Consider the following 25,149-nt stretch of genomic DNA (forward strand, 5'->3'; position numbering starts at 1 on the left):
GTTGTCTAGGCGGCATAGCTCAACATCCCTGATCTCTTTCGTCCGCGGAAGTATTAAGGTTTATGTGCTAAACCAATGAATCAGCTATCTCCTTTTGACTAGCAGCCTTTTTTAGCCTATTTGTAGCATAACTAGCACATCTCTCTGTGCTTCCAGCGGTGGTATGACCACTATTTACAGTGGAACCAATCTGAATACCCTGGAGTGAAGAACCTTAGATTCACCACTGACCAGATCTGGACACCTGACATCCTGCTCTATAACAGGTAACAAATGCACTCCCACACACACACACATATCTCTGAGGACCAACATACAGCCACATGATTCAAGGATCACATTGCAGTCAATCCTGAGCTCACCAGTTTAATGGAATTCCTCAAATGCTTGTTGTCCAACATACTATTTTCACACAGTTACAGTATAGTTCATGAGAACAGCTCACAGAACAGCTCTCCTGCGAGAGGACCTAACGGAAGCTCTAACGTTACATTAAACCCTTTTGGTTGTAGCGTCACTAATGAGTCACAGGACTTTCGATTTCTGACTGTAAGGAATGCTGAAAAGATAGATGTAGCTGTTTGTGGACTGCAGTGTCTCAGCGCTAATGCAAACTGCAAAGCTAAACAGATGAACAGCTGCAGATCAATGGGCCGCAAATTTCGCCTTTGGCCAAAAGATAAACTGTTATAGCGAGATCACATGGTTGTTTGGACAGTCGATTAATTGACTGCCCCGGAGCTTCCCTTTTTTCAGTTTTTCGTATTGGTGAAAGATGTGATGTCTTGCTCTGGGGACACTGAGGAACGGCAAGCCCTGAAACTTCAGAACGAGGTGGATTCAGAGTTTTGAGTCTCTTTTTTTAAAGGCGATGAAAAAATTCAATAAAGCAACAACGGTAATCATTTACGAGGGTCATACCGCTCTCAGATAACTTTTGCCAAGGTTAATTAGCTTGTTATGAAAATAGCTGATTCACAGTTATCATTGATATTCACAAAGCAGGAGAAGGGTATAAAAAGATAGCAGACTGTTTTAGGTAGCAATTTCCTCTGTTCATAATGTAATTAAGGAAAGGCAGTTAACAGGAACAGTGGGAGTCAAGCTGAGGTCTGGAAGACATTTTTGGGAGTCATTGTTTGATTATTGTTTGTCTGTAAAAAATCTTCAGGAAGTTTTATCAGACTCAGAAGGTGTGGTGCAGTGTTCTACTGTGCAGCAACATCTGCAACAATACCTGCCCTTAATGAAAGAGTCATGAGAAGAAAACGTGTTATGAGTCCTTACCACAAAATTTAGATTTAGATGTTTTTAAAGGCACAACAAAATTGCTACCTAAAACAGTTTGCTATCTTTTTATACCCTTCTCATGCTTTGTGAACATCAATGATAACTGTGAATCATTCAGGAAACAAGTCCTGTAGACTGATGAAGTTTGGCCAAAATGAGCAAAAACAGGTGCAGAGTTTTAATAATAACAGCTCTACTATTTTAAGCATGGTGGATGATCAATCTTGCTTTGGGCCAGTGTCACAGGAAGTATTTCACTGATTGAATGAAGAATGAATTTTATTAAATACCAGCAAATCCTGAAAAGAAACCATCAGTAAAAAGGTGAAGATGAAAAAATAGATTGGCTTCTATAGCTTGATAATGATCCTAAACACAGCGCTACCTTAATATGCACAGGCTGAATCTGTGGATAGACTTAGAAGGGAGAAGAGCAATGCCCGTCACAATGTTTTTGAAAAAAAATAACACTTTATTTTGGTCATTTGTAAGTGGTTAATAAACCTTTATCAGTGAAACATACTTAATATATCAGTTCAGTAGCAGAAGTGAAGCGTCTGAATACACTGAGGTGAATATACTAAAGATATACTGTTCATCTGTTGATCAAGTAGACTTAATATCTTACTTCCATTAAGCAAAACTTAAACCAGCCTTACCCAACACCTGATCCTAATCCTGGCCCTAATTCTAACCTTAAACTCAACCCAAAACCTAATCCTAACCCTTATTCTGGCCTTAATCTTAATACAAAAACTAATCCTAACCCTAATTCTAACCAAAAACTCAACCCAAACCCTAATCATAACCATTTTTCTGGCCCTAATCCTAACTTTAACTTCAACCCAAAACCTAATCCTAAATCTAATCCTGGCCCTAATTCTATCCTATCCCTTACCTCAACAAAAACCTAATCCTAACCCTCATTCTTGCCTTAATCCTAACCTTAACCTTAATTCAAAACCTAATCTTAACCCTCATCCTGGTCTTAATCCTAACCCTAACCTCAATCCAAAACCTAATCCTAACCCTCATCCTGGCTTGAATTCTAACCTTAGCCGTAACCTCAACCCAAAAACTAATCCTAACCCTCATCCTGGCCTTAATCCTAACCTTAACCTCGACCAAAACCTAATCCTAACCATTCGCTTGGCCCTAATCCTAACCTTAACCCAAAACTTAATCTTAAATCTCATCCTGCCGTTAATCTTAATCTCAGTCCAGAAACTAATCCTAACCCTCATTCTAGCCTGAATCCTAACCTTGGTCGTAACCTCAACCCAAAAACTAATCCTAACCCTAATTCTAACCTTAAACTCAACCCAGAACCTAATCCTAACCCTCATTCTTGCCTTAATCCTAACCTTAACCTCAATCCAAAACCTAATCCTGAATCTCACCCTGGCCCTAATCCTAACCTCAACCCAAAACCTTATCCTGAATCTCATCCTGGTATTAATTCTAATCTTAATCTCAATCTGAAACCTAATCCTATCCCTTCTCCTAGCCTAATCTTGCTAACCTTAATCTTGATCCAAAACCTAATCCTCACCCTCATACTGGCCCCTTTATCTCAGCCTAATCCAGTTAAGATCCAGTTCCAGACTGGTGTCAGTGTCAGTTCTGTAGCAGCTGGTTGAGGATGGTGAGATGGTCTGTATTAGAGCTGTTAGATGATCAGTGATTTGATACAGATCTGAACTTGGACTCTTCAGATGAAGTGAAGAACAGCTGAATTATATAGATGTCTTCAGTAAAAGTCTCTTGATAATCTGATGAATGTTCAGATGCGGCTCCTTCATTGTGGTGATGTTAGGTATTTTAGTCTAAAAAAAAGGTCCACTTCAAATAAAGTGGCACCAACAAAAGTTTCTTTCTTTTTTTATTGTAAAAACAAGCTGATAAAATAGATATATTTTCAGTAGATCATCTTTTCCTGGAGATCTTATTGTAGAAACAGTATGAACTTTGCAGCACTGCCAGAAATGCAAGATGTATTCCCCACTGTTCCAACACTGTTGATTAGATGAAGCTTTCCTTAGCCTAATCTCTATATGCCGCGTAGCATCGCTGTCACATTGGTCCGTTCATCATGAAACAACACAACATAAAAAACCTGCCAGATTCAGATTTCTCTAAAGCCCTATTTGGACTGGATTGGGTTCACATGAGGAGGTGGAGTAATGTAATTGCTATCAGAGTTTCTCAGTAATTTTAGTCCCGTCTGTCATTTTTACAGACTGCCTGCTCCCATATCATTACAGATTCCGGCGCCTTTTACCTTCTGCGCAATGCTTCTGGCAGCTTTAGGCAAGTCACTGTGTACTGTAGCCTATAGCCTGCATATACAGACATCCTGTAGTAAAATTACATTACTCCACCTCCCCACGTAAAGCTAATTCCATCCGAATAGGACTGATTGTCTGTGCTAATTGCTGCCTTGCAGTATCTAAAATCATATAGATATCTAGAAATATCTAGAATTTGCTCCAACCTACTGCACCGCGTTCATCCATTAGTACATTTGACTTGTGTTCTCCCCTCTCTCACACAGTGCCGATGACGAGTTTGACTCCACCTTTAAGACCAACGTGCTGGTGAACTCCAGCGGATACTGCAGCTATCTGCCTCCAGGTCAGTCTGCTTTTACTGCGTCCATCTGCAAAAACAGAATGTAAGGCATAATAAATATGCAAATAAGCCCCCAGTTGATCAGAACCAATCACAGACACGTCTCATGAGTGTCTGTGGGTGGTTGAGGGAACAAATAGATTTTTTATATTCTATATAATCTATTCTAATAATGATTAGCATGAAGGGGCGGGGCATGGATTATCAGCATGAATGGGCGGAGCTAAACTGCTGTGGCTTGACGAGACTGATATAAGGAAAGGTGAAGAAAAGGTGTTTGGTTTTTGTGACATCACAAGTTTCTATGATATGAGCTCTTTAATATCACCAACAGACAGTGCACGTGATGTATTCTCTGCAGAGGTAAGAACAGATTCTGAGATCCAAGGACTTGGGTAAATACTTGTGGCACCTAGAGTGTATAAAGTAAAGATGCTGAGATTACCCAGTGGGTCTAAATGTCTGACATCTTCATTGCATAATGCAGAGATGGGGACAAATGAAATGTCTGTGCAATCCCTAAAGAAAGCACATGGAAATTAGACATCTATTGTTGTCTTGTGGGAATATGAGCCTTTTTTAGTGGCTCATTTGTGGTGCTTGAAACAAATTCATATAGAGGCATGCAGGTTGAAGGGTATTTATGAAGAAGTGCTTACTCGGAGTGTGAGGAGGCGTTTGGATTTTAAATAGCCGAGAAACTCCAGTGAGGGTACTTAGCATTGAGTTTATTTTATTCCAAGTGGCCCTTAGACCTGTTAACGCAGGGCGCGGCATCATGGAACGTCTTTGGTTAATTAATAGAGCAGAATACAGAGCTTGTTTAACCTCAGGCACAGGACTGGCTGTGGGTTTGTAAGGTCCTGAATGCCCTATACGCTGTGCAGGAGATATATATGCTCATTGTTGATGCTGGAGACTTCTGCCAGCTGTAATTATGGGCTTGTTACGTGCAGAGCAAAGATGAGCTTAATGGTCTGCTGGAACTCTGCTGGAGCAGTGGTGTGAACTCTGTGGAACGGCTGTTGGTGCACTGAAATACTTAATCTGCATCTATCTACTGAAGCAAAAACATGAGAGTTGCTCTAGGCACCCGCAGTCTACCAGCTCATCATTAAAACGCAAACCAGCTTTAAATAAACTTTCTCTCTCAGACACACACACACACACACACATACACACTGTAAAGCAAAGCATCTTAAAATACTCCTGGACACACAGCTATCACCACCGGCTCAGCACTGCAGAGTAAAGCATCTTTAAATAAACTCACAGAGCCCTTCAGTCATGCTTCCGCACAGACACACACACACATGCGCACACACTCAGTAGAGCGGGGAAATCCTCACAATCACTTGTTTTGAAGCTCAAATTAGTTTTATCTCATTTTTCGCAGCTTTATCCCTCTCACTTCACATTAGAGCCCACAGCCATTCAGTCCCTGTGCACCAACCATTCAGATGCCCTTTTGAAGTCAAGTCAAGAATGGGTGGCAGACACTCACACACATGCACGCTCTCTCTCGCGCACACACACACATAGGCAGACACACTCATGGTTAATTCAGCTGGTATGTTTATTCATTAGGAGGAGTGTGGGGTGTAAACAAAGATTATTTCTTTATTTCTTTCTTTATTTATTCCCCCCCCAAATATACTCATCTGGACCGGTGCCAAAGACACACTCTCTCGCCTTCTCTTTTTCTCACTGCCTCTGTATCCCTCTCTCACTCAAACCTAAAATTAGAATTGCTTCTTTGTATCTATTTATTTATTTATTCACTTATTTGTTTATTTATTTAACATAAACAGTGGGCGCCGGAGCTGAACCACACATTGCGCTTGTTCCCGAGGCTGCCTTCGGTAGTGCCTAGCGTCGGCTAGTCTGATCACACCCAGCGAGGTCAGGGACCCCAGTTATTTCATTTTTCAACCCTGAAGGCCTTGAGGCCCAAACTTCAGTTCATCACCCTTAAATGGCTTGAGTTGCATGATAGTTTCATAGCAGCTATGGAATCATTTCAGTGATAATAACAGATGGTTTAAACCAGGGTTTAAAGTTAATTCAGATTTTGACCTCAGGCTTGTTTCATGCGTGCTAGCTCTACTTCATTATAACAGTGAATAAACATGCAAGCAGGTCACTGCAAGGGATATTTGTATGGTGGGGCTTCAGAAGATTTTTATGCTTTTGGGCACAAAGGGTTGTAGTCATGCCACAGATCCAGGGGTTAATTGGGTTTTTATAGGTGGTGGTGGTGGTGATAGTCTTCTATGTTGTTCTCAGCTGTAGTCATGGTTGGTTTGTTATGAAATACATGAAATCTGTTACAGTTACAGTGAAACAGTAAAAAGATTGGTTATAGTTTAAAAATAGAGTAATTATTAGCAGGATTTTATTACAGCATAAAAATCCTACATTTTCTAGTTGTGTGTATTTGTAATAAGGTGCTGTTGATGGTGGTTTATTTTTTATTTACTGAAAATTTTTAGCTTGCGGGTGCCATGTGTGCAGTAAGGATACATAGTACAGTGACAAATACATGCACCTTTCCCTTTAAATTCTATACTTATGTCTCATTCTACACTCGCAGTAAATATTCTCTCAGCCCTAAAAAAAAGCCACTCCAATTTAAAGAATCATTTGAAGGTAAGAAAATTGCCATTGAATTCATGTAGATCTTTCTTTCTGTTCTTAGTGTGCAGGTGTGTTGCCCTGTGAAATCTGAGTACTAATAGTAACAATCACAATGACTTGTAAGCTAAATCCTCGCTGACCTGAAAAATATGTCTTTTTTTGAGCAAGGTCAATGAAGAACCATAGAAGAACCACAAAAAATGTTTAATCAGTTAAATTATATGTATATGATATTACTAATAAATTATTTTACTGCACAATATATTGCAACAAAGATAGGCTTGGTGGCTGTTCGTCAGATGCCTCACTGCTTCTTGGGCGCACTGTTGTGAACTCTCTAGCCTAATACGGGATCTTGGGCATCAGCTGTCATCTCCCTTCTCCTGTCGTTTTTCACAACTCTGGCCAAAACGAGAAGAGTGGCACTGCTTGAGGACCTGAAAGTAAACATGCCAGAACTTCTGATTTTATTTGGTTTAATCTTTATATTTCTTTCTTTCTCTCTCTTGCACAGCCCGAGAGAGTGCCGAGAGACACGCATGGATTGACATCCCTATGGTTTATGCATGTTGTTTTGTTTTGTTTGCTGTTGTTGCTTTTTGGAGCTGCTCTGATGAATGAAAGACTTGTTATAGTTGCAATCTGTAGTTACAGATTTTTTGTCTCTGAGACGTCTTTGCTTTGTTTGTTCTCTCTGGTGACGTAGCCTACTTGGTTTGTCTTGCAGGCGCTGGGAACAAAAACGAAATGCGTTTTTTGACGTACTAGTGACGGGTACCTCAGGATGAGAGATGCTCAGCGAAACACGGTGCCCTTTGCAGTTCGTTTGGGGGCTGTAATTTTCTTTCCTGTAGCTCTGACTCTCTCTCTCTCGTGCACCTCCTGATCCTCACCGCTTTTGTCTTTGCCCTTAAACCTGCTTGGCCATTCCAGCTGCTTCTCCCTGGAGGAATCCATTTGGCCAGAGAACACAGCGGTGCTGCTAGCTTGCTAGCTTTTGTCATTGATTAGCTTCTGATTTGAGCCACATGGACTCCCAAGGGCAGAATCAATCGGCAGCAGCAAAAATCCCACAAAATGCAGCCAGGCTTTGCGGCTTTGAGGCTCAGCGGGAAAGAACTGTGGTTAAATCTTGAAGTTATTGATTGGGATCAAAAAGGCCTTTTCTGCATGTTAGGGAAGGCCTAATTGCACTGGGTTCAGAGAAGTGTTGTATGATGTTCTGAAAAAGAGGAGCCTGAAGTGAGAAGAAGGAAAGGCCTGTTCGGGATCAGGGTTTGTTGCTAGGGCTGGAGTAAGACTGGTCGTCTCTGCTGTCTTCTGTCCTCGTCTCATCAGTATCACTTGCCTGACTATGCTGTGGCCGCAGTAACGAACAGGAACAACAATACAAGCATCATCTAAAAGCCTTTTAGAATAAAAGCCTGTTGGATGCACAAAGTAGGCTTTATGTCACAGGCATACATAAAAAGGCAGCTTATTAGGTTACGTACATTTTGAAGCTACTTGAATGTTGAAGCGTAATTGAAAACAAGTGCATACACGAGAACACGAATGCATTACACGGAATGAAAAGATACGCTCTAAACATAGGAGGCACACTTTTTTTTTCTTTTTCTTTTGTTTATTTTTACGGCATAGATCATGTTTTTCTTTTATTATTATTATATATATTTTTTTGTTTAACTCTGCCTTACTGAGCTCTACAATAAAACTAGAATCCAGAAGCTAATTCATAAAAATATACTTTCATCCACAAGTTTACTGACTGAGATCATACGAGACAAACAGGGCAGGGCCAGCGCTATCCTTGGGTGCCCAACACCCTGTTGCCAGTTTGTAGTAGGGCACTCTTTGGATCGCTGGGGGAACACCCCACAAGGTCTAAATGGTCAATTCCGATTTTGACCAATATCTTTCTTACTTAGAATCATAAATGACACAATCAACTTTTCATTAATTCTATATATGTGTGTGTGTGTGTGTGTATATATATATATATATATATATATATATATATATATATATATAAATATATATATATATATATATATATATATATATATATATATATTTATTATTTTTTTTTTTTTCTTTTTCTCATGCAGAAGCGTCACAGCCGTGTTGTAATCACGTAATCAATGGCTGAGGCTAATTCAAACACACCAGCTGAAAAGCTCTGCTCATCCTGTGTCAGTTTTTAGCGGCAACCAATAAAACAGAGAGTTGATCTGAGCTGGAAACGCAGGGATGAACGGTGGGATTTACTCAGGTTTATATATAATAGGATTACAAATGCTAAACCCGCTAATGCTGCTAACATTTATATATTCATATTATATTATATTCATAAGGACGTAGTGGGCGCCCAGGTTGGATGGACGTCCAGACATGTTAACTGCCCTTTTGTTGGCTGTACTGAAACCCAAAGGAAGATTGTGTATGTATATATATTGTGCGTGTGTGTGTGTGAGTAATATTTTTTCATAAGAGTATTTTTTTTTTTTTTTTTAAGCAAGATTACATTTTTTTGTATTACTTTATTTAAAATAACAACCCAAATGTCTTGCAAAGGGCTTCTAATTCTGTGAGATGCCTGGGTCATCTTTTGAGGTCTATCCTTAGCTTCTTTATAGCATATAACACAGCAGTTCTTTTTATATATATATATATATATATATATATATATATATATATATATATATATATATATATATATATATATATATAGTCTTGTCTTTGTATAATACAGGTCTGTGACCATGTTCCACAGAACTATCACTTGTCACTGGTGATTTGTGTTGCAATCTAGCTGAACAAGGACACATCACTCTCCTGATATTTCTCACCTGTCTGCAGCCTCCTTATCACTGTTCTCTAAAAGCAGTTTGTTGTTTAGTAAACATCTTAAAGAAAATCTTGCTTTTATAAAGTCATTAATCTTTCAACATTGGAATAGCTTATTTAGCAGCCGAGAACAATATTTGCTTGGTAACCACTGTTTTGTGTATATTAGGTTAGCAAGCTGCTTTACTTTAGCAATCTGGTCAACAATCTACATTGACTATCTACACCAACCGCCCACTTCATTAACACCGACATCCATTTCATCAGCTCCACTGACCATACAGGAGTGCCTAGTAGGTCTATAATTACTGTAGTCCATCTGTCTCTCCCCCTCCTTTCACCCTGATCTTCAATGCTGAGGTATTACGGAACAGGTATTATTTGGGCGTTGGGTCATTCTCAGCACTGCAGTCACACTGACCCGGTGGTTTTGTGTTGGTGTGTGTTGCACTGGTACTGCTGTGTCTGAGTGGATCAGACACAGCAGTGCTGCTGGAGTTTTTAAACAATGTCCACTTACTGTCCATTCTATTACACACTCCTTCCTAGTTGGTCCACCTTGTGGTTGTAAAGTCAGAGAGAGAAGCTCTGATCTGTTGCTGCACAGTTTGTGTTGGTCATCCTCAAGTCCTTCATTAGTGCTCACAGGATGCTGCCCACAGGACGCTGCTGGCTGGATATTTCTGGTTGGTGGACTATTCTCTGTCCAGCAGCACACCTGTGTCTGATCCCCTACTAACACGCCACCACCGCGTCTGCGTCTGACTGCAGTGCTGAGAATGACCCACCAACCCAAATGATAGCTGCTCTTTAGTTGGTGGCCCTGTGGGGTTCTCACCGTTTGAAGAACAGGGTGAAAGGAGGCTATCAAAGTACGCAGAGAAACAGATGGACTACAGTCTGTAACTGATAGAATGCATAATGAGTGTGAAAACAAGAAGATGGTATTAAGGTTATGGCTGGTCAGTATATATTGATGACACTTTTTTAATTGCTGAAATATCATTGCATATTTTGCACCCCACAGCACAGAATATATTTTGCTGAGCTTTTTACTACATTCAATGCTTTTTTTATTCTTACCTTCTTGTGTCTCCTTTGCCTTTTCGGCTGTTGTCCGTTTTCACTTCAATCACCGTTCCATATGAAAAAAGGTATTTAATTCCTACTTCCTGTCCTACATTACTGCAATACTATAGACTTGGTTTGGGCATTTACAGTTTGTAAGTATATTCTGGAGTTTAAATGGTTGGGACATCAGTCTGGTCATCAGTCCACAGCACTTGTTTCCAAGATGCCACATCTGGGTTCGTCTTCAGATGCTAAGTTTTGTGATGAGGTTGCAGGCCAGGTTTTGTCTCTGATGACTCTTTAATGCAGATCATGTTATGCTCTGCAGAACGATGCACCACCGCTCCTGTGGCCACTAAACCTTCCTGCAGGTTCTTGCTCTGCTGTCATGTGAGGAATTCCTTTGGAACTTCCTTCTGAAAATTTCAGTTAGCTTCGTTTTCAGCTCCAGCTGCTTGGAGGAGCTCATGCTTATGTATTATAATCAGAAATTCTCATCGGCTGGCAACTCCTGATGACAGTTCTTGACCTGCATGACTAAGCTTAACTTCTCTTCCTGCATGCCACTAATTTGTTAGAGACAACATCGACATCTCTCTGGTGTGTGAGTGGAGAGCAGAGTTGTTGCGCCACATCAAACACTATTCTATTAGTGTCTATTAGTGTGAGGCGTGGGAACGACAGAATGTTAGACTCCACTATAGAGGCTATGCATTGACATTGTGTTCTTGTTGGATTATCTGCTCAAGTTAAAGGTGGCTGGACTCGACAGCGATCCAACCACATTACCAAAGAACCAATGGCCCATGGACAGTGATGTGTAGCCAGGAACATCCAGCTAACTGAGGCTTAAATCACACACGTTTAGTCCGACCACCAGGCTCCCCCATCACCTGTACAAGACTAGCTTCACACCCTCCTGCCACTGCTGCCTGTCTTATGACCTTGTTAAAATCTAAAATGTCCTCTTAACCATCTGCCACTATTAATAGTACCACATTAACCAACATTACTCTTATTACTCTGACCATCACTACTATGACTGTATTAAGTTCTACTACACCATGATTATATTAGAATAGATTATGTTGCGCACCTGAGCAGGACAACAGTCTTGATGGTTTGGTGACTTTTTTATCAATAATTTCGTTTGAAATAGTTCAGAGCAGAGGAGGATGGACCCCCCTTAAGTCTTGGTTCTTCAGGGTTCTTCTTCCAGCTCTGAGGGAGTTTTTCCATGCCACAGTTTTTTGATCTTTTTACTGAGTACTGATTGTGTAAAGCTGATTTGTGACACCAGTTGTAATAAATTCTATACAAATAAATTTGATTTGATATCTGAGAGCAAAAAGTCGAGTGAATGGCGTTAGTAGTGTTTTCCGCTGTTTTCTGGCACATTTAGTAGACTGGCTCATCCAGGTGTGCTTGCTTTCCCTTTTAATCAAACTTGGCATGACTCTAAATTCACTTAACTACACTGGCCTCGGTTACAGAGAGTGACTGGATTTCAGAATTGCAGTAATCCATTTGTTTCTCTTTTATTGAGCTTTTAGCAGTCTGTAAAAGCAGATCTTCGAATTCCTGCCACACAACAGCCCTTTCCCGCTTTAGGTTTAGCTGCATTCACACTGAAAGCTCACGCTGCCACGCCGTCAGTCTGGCCGCAGTATCTCCTGCCACCTGTGACGTCACGTACATACTCTATTAACTTTTACTGTGTACATTTTTAGTTAGCAAACACACGAACCAACCTCTGGCTAAATTAAAAAGCGAATGGCTTCCGAAGAGTTATTTGGTAATTGAGCAATTCGTAATCCGAACAGTCAATGATTCGTTTTAATGATCAATGGATTGTTCGACTATCAAACTAGTCATTCGTTGCAGCCCTAGCTGCTACACATAAACTGTAAAACTGTTTATCTCTATAAGCGCTAAATGAATCATGATTCAGCACTGAAATATCCTGTGTGTGTTAAGTCATCTTAAAACATCTTATTACACTGACAAAAATGATGAGACCCTTCATACCCAGCAATCTGCAAGTGTGGAAAACTGTATGCTTGTGTGATTTCAATCTTAGCATGGGTATTGTGCAGTCCTCAGATGGGGGGTTCATGAAATATGATGTTGACAGTTTATTTCCCTCGAAGCAGTCACAAAAAGCTTTAACCAAAATATCATTTTTTGGTCATTCTGTGAAAGGAGGCGATGGCTTTGCTAACATTCCCTCCTTTTGCCATGACAATGAGACCTGATGAGGATTCCTTCACAAAAGAATCTTAAGAATGTGAGAAAAAGCAGACCAACATTGACACAAACTTACAGGTGGCACAAAACAAACCGTAAAGATGAAACACCGTTTTATCCGTAACCATTTGCTGAGCAAGTTTGATCCACATTAAATCCAGTCTAAAGCTCAGAAAACAGCAAAAAATCTATATAATCATGTTGTTTAGTGGTTGGAATCGATGCTCCTCCAGTTTTGAACTGTGATTTGTGGCCCTGAAGGTTTGGGCATTCATTCGGACCACTATGGAGCACAGATGAGAGAGGCTGTCAGCGTTGTGTGCCAAAGACAGGATCAGAGGATCAACACGAAGGTGAATTATTCAGGAGCCTTCTGGAGCTGTCCAGGCCTGTTTGGGGACCGCAATCATTAAATGGGAACCATAGTGGGAAAGAGCTGCTGGCCTGGTAAAATATTTCATTTTCTGTGCAGAGTCAGGTGTTTCTTGTTTCTCTTTTCTGAGACCAGGATGTAACAGGATGTTGTGGGCTACAAGCTTGTGCTTTGGCGGTGCTTGAAAATTCAGTAATTCAGTGAATTTCTCACCAGCTTATACAAATCAGTCAGTAAATGACTCCATTGTTCTTGAAATAGCCTTTAAATGAGGGGCACATTAACCCTGCTAGATGCTCCCATGGTGCAAGTGCATATGCAACTTGATATGCTCATTTTATATTTTGATGAATTGCTTCTTACTCTGTGTTAAATTAACTAAGCTTAGAATTTCTGTTGAACCCCTGTCTGAACAATCACCCCAACATTTGTGTTTGTAATGAAAAGAAAAAACGGATTTAAATTTGATTCTTTCATTTAGTTGCAGTAGGGAAAGAATCATTATCAGCTATTAATTCTAAAACAATAATAACATTAATACAAAGTATTTTTACATGAGATTTACAGACTCAAAACTGTTGATACAAAATATATTTCATTCACTAAATAACTGACTAGTTGTGTGATATAAAGTACAGTAGAATCGGCATGTGATGTATGTAATCACGCATGAAGATCGAATGTTAATTTAAGCACAAAGGATTTTTGTAGAGGGAAAAACTGTAGGCTGTCTAGTAACTATACATACTATACATGCTCACCACTGTAAGAAATGTGCTTTCAGCCATCATTTTGGCCCAGGATCCTTAAGCCAACCGTCCCCCACTACCCCAAAAATAAATCCTGTGCATGAAAGCAGTTTGAAGTATCTATCTTAGCAATGTGTTTTACCTGTAAAAGCACTAGAAAACATTAGAATAAATACAAATAAATGTAAATCCAGTAAGCAGAGGGCAGAATGTTTTGTTGGTCAGCAGAATTATTCATACTGAATATGGTAGAACAGTTAACAAAAAATGTTCTCTGTGAACTCTATAGACACTTTGCAGATTTATTTATGGGTTTTACCAGCAGCTCATCTGATTTACCTCTGATTTACCTTAATGAAGGACTGCTTAGACAAACTAAGGAACTTTAAGTACCGGCCCACCGTAAGGAGAAGTTTAGTTATAGTTAACACTCAAACAGCAATTACAATGTCGTGTTTTTTGGTTTATATGTATTTAGTCCAGTGTTAAGAAAGAAATATTTACATGAATGAATAAACAGCCTTATACACTGTCTGAGCAATTTATTAGGAAGACCATACTAATACTGAGTTGGAAAAGCTTTAATTCTTAAAAGCTTTGTGGCAAAGATCAACATGGTAACCTTAGAAAATTGGTCAATTGTGGACATGAAGGGGTGCACCTGGTCAGCAGAAACACTCCAATAGGCTGTGCGATTCAAGCGATGATTAATTAGTATTAACAGAGCCAAAGTTTGCCAATAAAAAGCCTCTTCACACCATTACACTATCCAGCAGCCTGGACTGTTGAGCAAGGCAGGTTTGGGTCCATGGAATAAAACTGTTGGCACCAAACTGTGACCCCTGTGTGCTTCACCAGAAATCAAGATTCATCGGGCCAGGCTATGATTTTCCAGTCTTCAGATGTTCAGTGTTGGTGAGGCTGTGCCTCGTGCAGCCTCAACTTTCTGTTCTTGGCTGACGGAAGTTAGCTTTTTGCTGTTGTAGCCAATCTGCCTCAAGGTTGGATGCATTGTACAGTCTGGGAAACCTTTCTGCTCACCCCAGTTGTGGTATGGAGTGGTTTCTGTTGGTTAATGTAAACATTACCTATAGTTGCTGGCCTGTATCTGCACGGTTTTATTTATTCACAATTGGCTGATTAGATAATTGCATGAATGAGAAGGTGTTTAGCTCTTGCTCTGTAAGTGTAAGTAATTTTCTGCACAGTATGTAAACTTTTCAGTGAGGCAGAATCACTGAAAGAAAAATTAACACTTGATGGGACTTATTGAGCATCTCCTTCTCATTGAATAGCAAGTACATACAAAGTAGTATTGAACAACACAAAGAGTGTTGAAAGAGACTGCCTGGACGATCTTCTTTTTACCGGCTCATGAGAAGCTGCAATTCTGTAGAAATCTCAATGTATATCTGAGCTGCGTTCTCCTCGACGTGTCTGTCTGAACGATGGCTTTGTATCGATCCAGATGGTCACCGTGTTTTGTACAAGTGAATGCACTAAATGGGTGCTCAGGTTCTCTTCTGTTCAATGGCATGAAAGGTAGTGAAATTGCTGGTACTGCTGGATGTGCACTAGCCTTTTGTCTCCCATCATTTCAAGAATGTTGCCATTTAGGAACAAACACCTAAACACACAGATGGAAATGGCATTCATTTTAATTGTGCTGGCACAGAGGAACAGAAAAGTGTGTTCAGTTTGGAAAAGGAAGGTCTTTTGTTCAGCATACGTAATTTGTGCATTGTAGGTTTCCCCATTTAGGGCCCTTTTCATTTCGTGCCTCTCCTCACTGTTGGAAATGCACAGAAAGCTGGAGAAGATTGTCTCAATTCCAGCTAAGGTATTAGTCTCCTTTCCAGCTATCTCGGCCTCTATGAAGACATCTGTATCTGATGCACCTTTAGAGTGAAATGAATCCGACTGGGGGAGGTCACTTTAAAAGCTGGAAAAATAGACTGGCTAAGAGTCATACAGTATGCTTTTTTTGCACAGAACTGCATGAACATTGAAGCTTGTATTTATGCACTATTAAATATTTCTGTGCTTCTCCAGAGACTACAATATTTCGCCTCTAAATGTGCTGTTTTTTGTCTTCATAAAGATGTGACGCTTTTGGTGGTTTGACGATCAAGTGCTTTATTTCTTTCTTTTTTTTATTCACAGAAACTGCTCAGAGCATTCAAGTGCTTGTTTCATCATTAAAACAGCCATTAGTCTTATAAGAGCTTTGAAATGAAAGTCGGAGCGGTGATTGTCAGCTGTGTTTGACATTTAGTCACAATGCTTCATTGAGCTAGGCTGTTGGCTTTAGTCATGGATTTGATTAACTCTGTGTGTGTGTGTGTGTGTGTGTGTGTGTGTGTGTGTGTGGGCCCATAAAGATCGCTTCCTGGATGAGGGCTTCTCCAATCCTCCCATTCTCTACACTCTGGTGGTGCTACGTTAGAAAAAGTTGCATTCAGTTTAATTGAAAGGTGCTCGTTGTTTCTGGGAGCTGAAAATGAGGGGAAATGTTGTGAACACTCCGTGGCTGTTCCGTTTCATTCACGTTGCAACAGATTGCGTGAATACAAACCTATGAATACCAGAGTTGAATAACGGAATTGTCAGGATAAATCAACCACGTTCTTCCGATGTTAAAAAATAGAAGCAGCAGACAATACCTGGCCCTATCCAGGATTGCCAACCTAATAACCAATTTGAAAAGTTAGGAAACAAATTGTTAAAAGATGGCTGTCTAAAATATATATCAAATGTAAAGGATTCTTTATTTTGACTTGTTATAATCATGGAACCCCTGTGGCTAAGCTTGGTTGTACAGTGTCTATATGAATATGAAATCCCCAAGTTCTGGGTGACACAGATTGTGTACAGTGACAGTTTTATTGCAAACCAATATTCTCAGTCAAAATTAATTATTTTTCAGCAGAAAATACTAATTTTTTTATTGCCATTAACACACATTGAAAGACAATTAACATACAAAAGTATTTGGCCCCCTTGAACTTTTCAACCTTTTGCCACATTTCAGGCTTCAAACATAAATATGTGAAATTGTAATTTTTTGTGAAGAATCAACTAATGGGACACAATCGTGAAGTGGAACGAAATTTATGGATGTTTTTAACTTTTTTTTAAGAAATAAAAAACTGAAAAATGGGGCGTGCAATATTATTCGCCCATAATACTTTGTTCTGTACAAAGTTAAATGTGCTGACAACAAAATCACACAAAAAATCATCAATGGAAATCAAATTTATTAACCAATGGAGGCCTGGATTTGGAGTCGCACACAAAATTAAAGTGGAAAAACACACTACAGACTGATCCAACTTTGATGTCCTTAAAACAAGTCAAAATGAGGCTCAGTATTGTATGTGGTCTCCACGTGCCTGTATGACCTCCCTACCTGGGCATGCTCCTGATGAGGATCTCCTCCCAGACCTGGACTAAAGCATGCGCCAACTCCTGGACAGTCTGTGGTGCAACGTGACGTTGGTGGATGGAGCGAGACATGATGTCCCAGATGTGCTCAATCGGATTCAGGTCTGGGGAACGGGCGGGCCAGTCCATAGCTTCAATGCCTTCATCTTGCAGGAACTGCTGACACACTCCAGCCACATGAGGTCTAGCATTGTCCTGCATTAGGAGGAACCCAGGGCCAACTGCACCAGCATATGGTCTCACAAGGGGTCTGAGGATCTCATCTCTGTACCTAAAGGCAGTCAGGCTACCTCTGGCGAGTACATGGAGGGCTGTGCGGCACTCCAAAGAATTGTCACCCCACACCATTACTGACCCACTGCCAAACCGGTCATGCTGAAGGATGTTGCAGGCAGCAGATCGCTCTCCACGGCGTCTCCAGACTCACGTCTGTCACATGTGCTCAGTGTGAACCTGCTTTCATCTGTGAAGAGCAAAGGGCACCAGTGGCGAATTTGCCAATCCTGGTGTTCTCTGGCAAATGCCAAGCATCCTGCACGGTGTTGGGCTGTGAGCACAACCCCCATTTGTGGACGTCGGGCCCTCATACCATTCTCATGGAGTCGGTTTCTAACCGTTTGTGCAGACACATGCACATTTGTGGCCTGCTGGAGGTCATTTTGCAGGGCTCTGGCAGTGCTCCTCCTGTTCCTCCTTGCACAAAGGTGGAAGCAGCGGTCCTGCTGCTGCTCACACTCATGCTACCACGAGTGTGAAAGCACCACCAACACACCACCAACATCAGCCAGAGAGCATAGGTACTGAGAAGTGGTCTGTGGTCCCCACCTGCAGAACCACTCCTTTATTGAGTGTCTTGCTAATTGCCAATAATTTCCACCTGTTGTCTATTCCATTTGCACAACAGCATGTGAAACTGATTGTCAATCAGTGTTGCTTCCTAAGTGGACAGTTTGATTTCACAGAAGTTTGATTTACTTGGAGTTATATTGTGGTGTTTAAGTGTTCCCTTTATTTTTTTGAGCAGTGTACTTTGTAGCACCACCTTTTGCTGCGATTACAGCTGCAAGTCGCTTGGGGTATATCTCTTTCAGTTTTGCACATCGAGAGCAATTCTTCCATTCTTCCTTGCAAAACAGCTCGAGCTCCGCGAGGTTGGATGGAGAGAGTTTGTGAACAGCAGTTTTCAGCTCTTTCCACAGATTCTCGATTGGATTCAGGTCTGGACTTTGACTTGGCCATTCTAACACCTGGATACGTTTATTTGTGAACCATTCCATTGTAGAGTTTGCTTTATGTTTTGGATCATTGTCTTGTTGGAAGATAAATCTCTGTCCCAGTCTGAGGTCTTTTGCAGACTCCAACAGGTTTTCTTCCAGAATGGTCCTGTATTTGGCTCCATCCATCTTCCCATCAATTTTAACCATCTTCCCTGTCCCTGCTGAAGAAAAGCAGGCCATGATGCTGCCACCACCAAGTTTGACAGTGGGGATGGTGTGTTCAGGGTGATGAGCTGTGTTGCTTTTACGTCAAACATTACGTTTTGCATTGTGGCCAAAAAGTTCGATTTTGGTTTCATCTGACCAGAGCACCTTCTTCCACATGTTTGGTGTGTCTCCCAGGTGGCTTGTGGCAAACTTTAAATGAGACTTTTTATGGATATCTTTGAGAAATGGCTTTCTTCTTGCCACTCCTCCATAAAGGCCAGATTTGTGCAGTGTACGACTGATTGTGGTCCTATGGACAGAGTCTCCCACCTCAGCTGCTGATCTCTGCAGTTCATCCAGAGTGATCATGGGCCTCTTGGCTGCATCTTTGATCAGTCTTCTCCTTGTTTGAGCTGAAAGTTTAGAGGGACGGCCGGGTCTTGGTAGATTTGCAGTGGTCTGATACTCCTTCCATTTTAATATGATCGCTTGCACAGTGCTCCTTGAGATATTTAAAGCTTGGGAAATCTTTTTGTATCCAAATCCGGCTTTAAACTTCTCCACAACAGTATCTCGGACCTGCCTGGTGTGTTCCTTGGTCTTCATGATGCTCTCTGCGCTTTAAACAGAACTCTAAGACTATCATAGAGCAGGTGTATTTATACGAAGACTTGATTACACACAGGTGGATTCTATTTATCATCATCAGTCATTTAGGTCAACATTGGATCATTCAGAGATCCTCACTGAACTTCTGGAGTAAGTTTGCTGCACTGAAAGTAAAGGGGCCGAATAATATTGCACGCCCCACTTTTCAGTTTCTTATTTCTAAAAAAAGTATAAAATATCTAATAAATTTCGTTCCACTTCACGATTGTGTCCCACTTGTTGATTCTTCACAAATAATTACAATTTCATATCTTTGTTTGAAGCCTGAAATGTGGCAAAAGGTTGAAAAGTTCAAGGGGGCCGAATACTTTTGTATTAACATACATTAGTAATTAACATTACTGTACATTCATACAGTTATGTATACACATATACTCAAGGGGGGAAATGATGGGGGTGGAGGCTAACTGAGATAAACAGTAACAGGTTTCCTTCTTCTTATAAAATCTGTAATATTGGTTGTAGTTGGATGGTCATGTGGTCTTTCATACACACATCCTTGATCTTTTGTATCCATTGAACAATAGTAGGGGGGTCAGGCTTCATCCAATGAATAGTGGTTATTTTTCTTGCAACTGTCAATAAAACGTGCATTATATAACACTGCTCAGTGGTAAACGTGTAGTTAGGTATTGCTTCCAACAAGCTAGCACTTGGTAATATGTGTATTGGGGTAAGTTTCTACCACCTTTGCACTGTTTGGGAGTGATGTTTGTCCATTCCTATTGGCAAAATAGCCCCAAGTCGATCAGGTTGATTGGATTATGCTAGTGGACTCCAATTTTCCAATAGTGATAGATAGATTCTGATCTGGGTAGAGGTCCATTGTAAGACCTTCACCTTTTTTACTAGTTTTACCACTACTGTGTTGTTCTGACCTTGTGCTTGAGATCATTGTACTGCTGAAAGCTTCATCAGACTCAAGCAGGTTATTTTACACCTTAACAAGATGCCCAGTCCATGCTGAGGAAAAGCATTCCCGCGACACAACGCTGCCATGCCCATGCTTTACTGCCAAGATTGTGTTTTTTGAGAAACTGGCATTTATTTGCTCAAAGTCTCAGCTCTTCTTTGCATGCTGTATATGTATATATGCCATATATTGTATCTATTTGCCTCTTTAAGGCTTCCCTTCATGTCCTGTTCTTGAGTTTTAAAGGAGTGGGCTTGTCTTTCACTGGAATCTCCTAGAATCCTCTCTGTCTTTATTTGTACAGTTTTCTGTCAGATTCTCAGTCTGATCAATGGTATTTCTATACAGTGGGCCTTTTGTCTAGAAAAGGTATGCTTTTTAAAATGATTCACAAGTAGAGGCCAACTGAAATTGTTGTAAATCATCACTTAAGACATAGCAAAATATGCCACAATCTGGTGGCTTTTAAGAGGGTTGATGACATTGTATTTTTGTCTTGCAAATACACCTCCATGGAGAATTTAGATAATATTAGCTGCTGCTTGAAAGCCTTAATGACCTATATCAGCTGTGTTGGATTAGAGTTGGAGCTAAATTCTAATCTAGCACAGCCAATCTGGATAATTAAGGCTTTCAGTTGCAGCTGAACATTAGAGCTCCTAATCGAACTCCCTGTTCGTCAGGACTTCCTTTCTTCTTACAAATCCAGAATGATGCTAAAAGATTATTAATCATCAGCTCCCAATCCCACTCCTGGGGGATCAACAGTATGCAAATCAACAAGCAAACTTAATAGAATGAATAAGCCTCTCATGTGGTGGGTCAAGACTGTTGGAGAAGAGGAACCACAAAAATGGACAAGTCAGGGGGTCCACAGTACTGGGATTGACTATCTCTGGATAAAACTATGCAAGAATATGATGGTACATGTGCAGCCTCATGTGCAGTAAGAGCACTATTATGAAGATTAGTAACTGAATAATAATTGTATAGTTCAAGCCGTTAAACATCAGTGTCAACATCAATCCATGTCAATGTTTTGCCTATTTACTTTTTTTTTTCTTTTTTAAATAATTTCTTAGGTATCTTCATGAGTACCTGTAATGTGGACGTTCGCTGGTTTCCCTTCGACATCCAGAAATGTGAGCTAAAATTTGGCTCTTGGACATTTGATGGCTGGCTGCTGGACCTCCAGATGAGTGAGGCTGATATTTCTGGCTACATGCCCAACGGAGAATGGGACCTTGTGGGTGAGTGGCGATGGAGAACACTCCATATCATCATCTACAAAATGTTCCATCTGGAGGCAGGTGCACAGGTGTGTTGCTGTTGCACTGACTGGTGGGGAAATGCTGATCAGTACATCTCAACAATAAGAAGACCCAGTGAACAGTGCTTTAACATAGACCTGTTTGAATTATCTTGGCTCGTTTGAGGTTGGGTAGCTCTTAAAGCCCCAATTAGTCTTGATTTCCTGTAGGGCCGGAAAGTTTCCCCCAACTCTGCTGGGTTATAATAACTGCTAACATTGAATTATGTAATTTTAGACATTATTTTGCAGTATAATTCTCAATAAACATGTGTTTGTATTTATATTTTGTATTTCAAAGTTGTAGTTAAAAATAAATAATAATTATTATTTTATTATCATTGTTAATGTCTCAATAATGGGGTGTGCACTCTCTCATTCTCCCTAAAGTCCATTATCAGCTCCTTTGTCTTGTTGACGTTTAGAGATCTGGTTATAAATTTTAGAATTGTAGAATTGTAGAATTATTTCCAATGTCCAATCGTTTCTGATCTCCAAAGGTCAGATTTCGTGCCTTTTCTAAGCTTAATGTTTTAACAAGTCAGTAATAGAACATATGAGACAAAAGAATGGCCTGGTCAATGTTCTTCATAGCCTAAAAGATATTGGGATTGTAATAGGCAGTGTCTGGGGACCTATTTGGGGCTAGGTGTCTTTCACAAGGGCACCTCAGATGTGAATGTTGAGGAAAGACAAAGCATAGTTCCTCCACTTATCCACTCCCCACTTCCTTCTGATCCAGAGGATCAAACGATTACCTTTGAATGAAATCCCGCTTCTCTAATCTTTAGGTTACTACTGCCCCTGGTTAAGGCCACGGCGGCCCCCGATCAATAGCCACGCATGGTAAAGAGAAACAGTACAAGACCATCCCCAGAGAGCTTAATATTTCTGTCACCATTATTACCAAATTGAAAGCCCTTGGGGCTGTATCAATGTATAAATGACTCAGCCTCGAAGAGAGAGAGAGTTTTAATTAGTGGTAAAAGAACAGACAGACTTTCAAGCTTAAGAAACGTAAGTTTCAGGTTGCAACACTGGTCACTGTCTCACTAAAAGCAGTCCCCATTGCAGAAGACAGAGAATGCTCCCCTTCTAAGAGAGAAACCTAGACTAGATGCACATTGAAGAGTTGTAGTCCGTCATCATTTGAGTAGATGAAACAAACTATGAACTCTTGGTAAAACACGTATGTAACGCCACCAAATGTATCGGGGTTATTTTGTGCGGCCTCTAGCACTGGCAGCCTTGAACCTGTGTAAGGCAATGATGAAATCAGAAGACCATAAAGGCATTTCAAAGCAAAAGTGTTAGCCCAGTCTTAGAAAGCTTATCTCAGTCACAGATCAGGGGTCTTTCAACAGGATATGCCACAAAACATAGCTCATAAAAGCACAGCAGGTATGGATAAGAAGAAAACATTCAGCCATTATAAAGTGGCCTACTGTCAGACCCGTTTTAACAACATAAAACATCTATGGAAGGAGCTGGAGCCCATAGTGAGAAGAACTTCAGCTTGAGAGAAGAAGAGCAAAGGAAAAAGGGCCATTGAAAGAGCTTGATTGATAGAGCTTTCTTGTCTCCAAGGGCTGTGCTGCGACATATTGCTCAATGGTCCCAGTAACTTTGGCCATGCCATTTTCCTTTGTTTTATTGATGATGATAATATTCTGGGTTATGAATCACATGGTCCTGCTCTGTTCAGTGTGAAACAATGAATGATTTAGTTGGTTTTAACAGCAAAAACTGAATATTTTTGGCAAAGGTACCAGAACTTTCAGCCGTTTCTGTAGATCATGGCTAGACGATCTGAGAAAGCAGACCGGGGTCTAGGGAAGCTTTAGAATCTTCCACCAGTGGCTTTGGTGAACCAGCATTCACCTAAATCCCTAAATCTAAGGTGCAATGGGGAAAAAGTAGGTTTTTCACCAGAAGAATTTGATAAGATGACAAAACTGAGTCGTCAACTAACAGTCAGCTAGTATGTATAGAGTATGGCTTAACTTAGCATAAGTAGCATTGTCACTACATTGGATTTATTAGTGTGAGGCAGGACCTTCTTTTTGATTGCATTGGTCTGCTTAACCAGTCAGTCATGCTTTACACACTTTCTTGCTTTCACTGTAACACTGTACTGCTTGGCTGCAGAACTAATGAATGCTGGGATTGAGACTAAGCTCCATGACAAATGTGTTAAATATGTTTGTGTTTGCAGTGAAATTTCTGGAATATTCTCAGAGGTTTTGCCTCAGGCATGTGTGCTTATGGGCCAGATGTGTGTGTGTGTGTGTGTGTGTGTGTGTGCAGTCTTGAGCACTTGTATTGTTTGGCTCAGCTTATTGCTATTGTATTAAAAATAAATTGAGCAGTTTTAGTGGGACCTGATCAAAAGAATAGAAGTGGCATAAGCTGCTCCCTCTGGAGTAAGCACAAATGTTGTGAGCCCTTTCCACTGGAGTAGGCATAAATGAATCTGGTTTGACACCTGACTGAGGCTTCATGGAGAACAGAGGATGCTCCTGCACAGCGAGCTTTTTCCATACAGCGAATAAAACCATCCGATCCACTCCCCCTTGCATTTAAGCCCACAATCATTCCTAGCCCATCTGATCTGCCAGGGGCCAATTTGATTATGTTCAATTGAATTAAGTGGCTAAGTGGAAGTCGATGAGGAAAAGCTGAAATACTGCACATCTCTGTCTCTGTTCTTATCTGCTAATCCAGTGTATCCTAAAGCAGGTCCTGGAGACCCACCTGTGCCTGAGCTGATCATTAGCTAATAACCAATTGTCAAAAACCTGAAACTGTCCGGTTCAGGTAGGCCTTCAAGACCTAAGTTGGGAAATATACTGCTGAGCCTTTAGTTTTAGCCCCCCCACTCAGTTTCATTTCACAAGCCAGCTGCCCTTCTGTTACCGACCATTGCTCATTCTCACAGTTTTCACCCTTTTCTCTGCCCCACTAAACGTTAAGACTTCTGTTCTCCAGTTAGTCTACCTCTTCAGTTTCTTTCTACCACGACACACTTGAGAAATTAGCTGTTGCTAAGGATTCGGCTCACAGGGCCGTGAAAACCACCTCGGGGTGTAGTTCTACCTCTGGATGTAGAAAAAGGTCTGGATCAATGATGTGCCTGTTAAGCCGAGAGCTCTGAGGGGACACAAACAATTTGAGACCATCCATGGGGCAACGCAAAGGCAAACCTCTGAGGGTATACAGACGGCTGCACTGGAAGCAATCTGGGCTTCTAATCGCATTTCACACACACACCATGAGCCTTGTACACTTTTAATTTTCATTACACTTGTAAAACTCATGTGATATCCGGATAATGTCCAGATAAGATTTATCCACCTTTGCACCTGGCTATGTAAATACGCCTTTGTCAGAAAGAGAGAAATCCGATTAGCGCTGCTTTTTGCTTCTAACATGCAAATCCACAGAATTCTCTTCCGGGATCTCTTTAAATTATTCCATGCCAGAACTGTTCTTCTGTGTGGTAATGCATTTTACATTTTATGCAACTGAACTCCACTGGAGCTGCT

At 40.7% G+C, this 25,149-nt stretch overlaps 1 protein-coding gene across 1 annotated transcript in view; it reads left to right on the forward strand.

Moving 5' to 3' along the window:
- chrna11 (cholinergic receptor, nicotinic, alpha 11) overlaps positions 1 to 25,149 on the forward strand; it is a 61,504-nt gene that overhangs the window by 14,625 nt on the left and 21,730 nt on the right. Inside the window, exons 4-6 of the mRNA XM_072674676.1 lie at positions 157 to 266; positions 3,845 to 3,924; positions 21,378 to 21,545. Coding sequence (XP_072530777.1) covers positions 157 to 266; positions 3,845 to 3,924; positions 21,378 to 21,545 — 358 coding nt within the window. The remainder of the gene's footprint in view (positions 1 to 156; positions 267 to 3,844; positions 3,925 to 21,377; positions 21,546 to 25,149) is intronic.

Source organism: Salminus brasiliensis, chromosome 3, assembly GCF_030463535.1.
Source record: "Salminus brasiliensis chromosome 3, fSalBra1.hap2, whole genome shotgun sequence".
NCBI lineage: Eukaryota > Metazoa > Chordata > Actinopteri > Characiformes > Bryconidae > Salminus > Salminus brasiliensis.